The sequence below is a fragment of the Phanerochaete carnosa genome (genome assembly GCF_000300595.1).
Source record: "Phanerochaete carnosa HHB-10118-sp unplaced genomic scaffold PHACAscaffold_418, whole genome shotgun sequence".
Lineage (NCBI taxonomy): Eukaryota > Fungi > Basidiomycota > Agaricomycetes > Polyporales > Phanerochaetaceae > Phanerochaete > Phanerochaete carnosa.
In genome coordinates this window covers 1195-3683 of record NW_006768045.1, presented here as the reverse complement: position 1 = coordinate 3683, position 2489 = coordinate 1195, and the positions used below count along the sequence as shown (strand labels likewise).

The following is a 2489-nucleotide window of genomic DNA, read 5'->3' as shown; positions in this document are numbered from 1 at the left end:
CTTAGATTAGGCGCTGCTAATACGTAGATAATGATTGGACAATCATATGTAGTGCTCCCACGCACGGACCCCTTTATGGCAGGCTTCCCCATTCTAGCGGACTTTCAATTTTGCTTCCTTTTAGTATATAAGGACTCCTCTCGCATTCCCACTCTGCGTGCTCTTTCCCTTCACACTCAGACTAATCCCCCGTGTGTATTAGATCGTGCCCGCGTGCCACTCGCCAGTTCGCGCTCGCGCAGCCCAGTCGTCGTATCACGACAATAGTATTTTGAAACTTGAAACTTGAAAAACGGCATCATGCACAGGAACATCACGTGTTTGAGTCATCAAAGCAGCTGATCTTATCTTATCTTTCCCCGCCGTTGCAAGAATTTCACGTTCACTCACTTTAGCTCGCTCTCTACATTACATCTTAGAGAACTTGCAACCACAGCTCGCAAATGTCCATTCAGATCTAGCAGTCATAATTTTTGAGCTATGATGTGTGGCTATCACAGCCAGCTGAGCAGAAGGTGGGTGCAGAGATGACACTACTGTGGCAAAAGGTCACCTACTGAACAGCAGCCGCTACTGCTATCGATGCGTCCCCGGCATCTAATGATTGATTGCTTTAGGCACTATCTTGTCAACATCGTTGGCATGTGGTCAAAAACGGAGCACCAAGCGTACTTGCTCCGAGAAGGAATGCTTGCAACTGCAGGCCCACAGTACCACCGACAAGTCCGTGCAGGCATCTACAACAGCTCCACCTTCGACAATGACGAAGCTTCAAAGCTTCATACAGCATTGCCGGGAAGTACCGGCCGCCGTCGCGGAGCGCCGTGATGCATTGGTACGTCTGTGCCCAGACGTGGTCCCCGAACTCAAAGAAAGCGAACGACACATGAACCAGCGCGACACCCGCGAGTGCGTCGCCGCAGAATCGAGATTGCCGACGGTCGCCTTGAAGCCTGCGCATCTAGTCAGCGCTTTTCTTGAAGACGCGTGGCAATGGGGAAGGCGATACCTTGACTGCTTGCATCCGCGGCAATTCACCGCGCAAACGCCTTGCATGTGCCCCCGTTTGATTCAACGAGCACGTACGTTGGATGCGTGTTCTTCGCAAAGAATTTGCAAGCGACACGGCGACCTACCAGGGAACCGAATTCGGTACGTCAGGTTGTATTCTTTGGTAAGTGTCCCGAACGAGCTACCCAGGCCTCCCGGTCGATGGCGGTTGTGTGATCCGGATACACCAAGTACTTGCGGAGGATTCGAGATCGGGTGGGTCACACTGGCTGCTTGAGAGAGCTAGTATCTAGACGAGCCATAATGAATATACATTGAGCGTGAGGACGCGGTATGTGTAATGTACCACACCATAAAGACACGTCGGACCCCATAGCATGTGAAACGGTAAGGATATGAGAGCTGGAGAAGCTATGTAGACATGACGGTGCCGCCTCTTCCGAAGTTTAAGAGGCCGGAAGCGAGCCCAACTTTGGACAAAATGCTGGGGCCTTGTGGCGTCCGGGGGTCGGCGGCGCTTTTAGTGCCGGCCGAGACCCCGACCTCTGCTCCTCGACGCCCACCATCAGTCGGTATCCGCCTCGCAGCACACATCCTTATGCAGCTTTATTCTTGAGAATTGCTGTAGAACACATCCCCAGATATGTCTCGCCCTTTGCGTAGTACCACTCCAGCAGCTCTCCGAACAACGCTGCCCGAGCTGCAGTATGCAAATTACCACATCCCGCTTTGAAGCGTCTCGCAGAGTTCGCCAGGCAACCGGGCTCCGGTCTGGGAACACCAATTGGGTGGGAAAGGTTGTTGGTTGGAAATGTATTGTGGGGCTGGGACTCGGGTGCGCACATATACTCACTCTCGGTCGACTGCTGGCTGAGAATTCACAGAATGACTTCAGGATACCGCGCCAAACCTCACAACGTCCGCTCGTATAAATCCCGCTGTGTGCCGCTACCAGGATCGAACTCTTCGAGTCGATGATGAAGGAACCAAAGACTTGCAGTTCAGACGTAACAAGAAGGGCACTGTTGCTACGATCTACGTGAACACATATTAGAAATACTGGTCGCGCCATGTTTCAAGATTCAATCCGTTCCGAAAAGCTTAGGATCGGTGTCAGGCAGCGCATGAGAGGGAAGGGGGGGGGGCGGGCCTGAAGCTCGGGGACGCCAAGTCATGTGCAATGTTGAGTGAGGCATCGTCGGGTTGAAGAGTAAAGCCACGAAAAAGCGCACGGGTGCCTGAGCTACTGCGCACTTTTGCGAAGCGACCCGAATCCTCGTACGTCTCTCTGATTCTCGAGTCATCTTTCACTTCTGATTGAGATCATTTGACGTAGACAATATTCTTCGTGAAGACGCAAATCGAGAAGAGCTCATTGCCGTCCCTCGCATTATCGCGCTCAAGAGCACTCGCTGGCTCTATTCCTTTACCAGCTATGAGGAGATGCCAGCTGAGACTTGGCAATATATGCTCGAGAT

General features: G+C 52.4%; 1 protein-coding gene across 1 annotated transcript; it reads right to left on the bottom strand.

Moving 5' to 3' along the window:
- Positions 1-1579: 1579 nt before the first annotated feature.
- PHACADRAFT_266266 (uncharacterized protein) lies at positions 1580-1884 on the bottom strand. Its single transcript, XM_007402782.1, has one exon. It carries the CDS (start codon positions 1854-1856, stop codon positions 1608-1610), a length of 249 nt encoding a protein of 82 aa, XP_007402844.1. The 5' UTR covers positions 1857-1884; the 3' UTR covers positions 1580-1607.
- Positions 1885-2489: the final 605 nt, after the last annotated feature.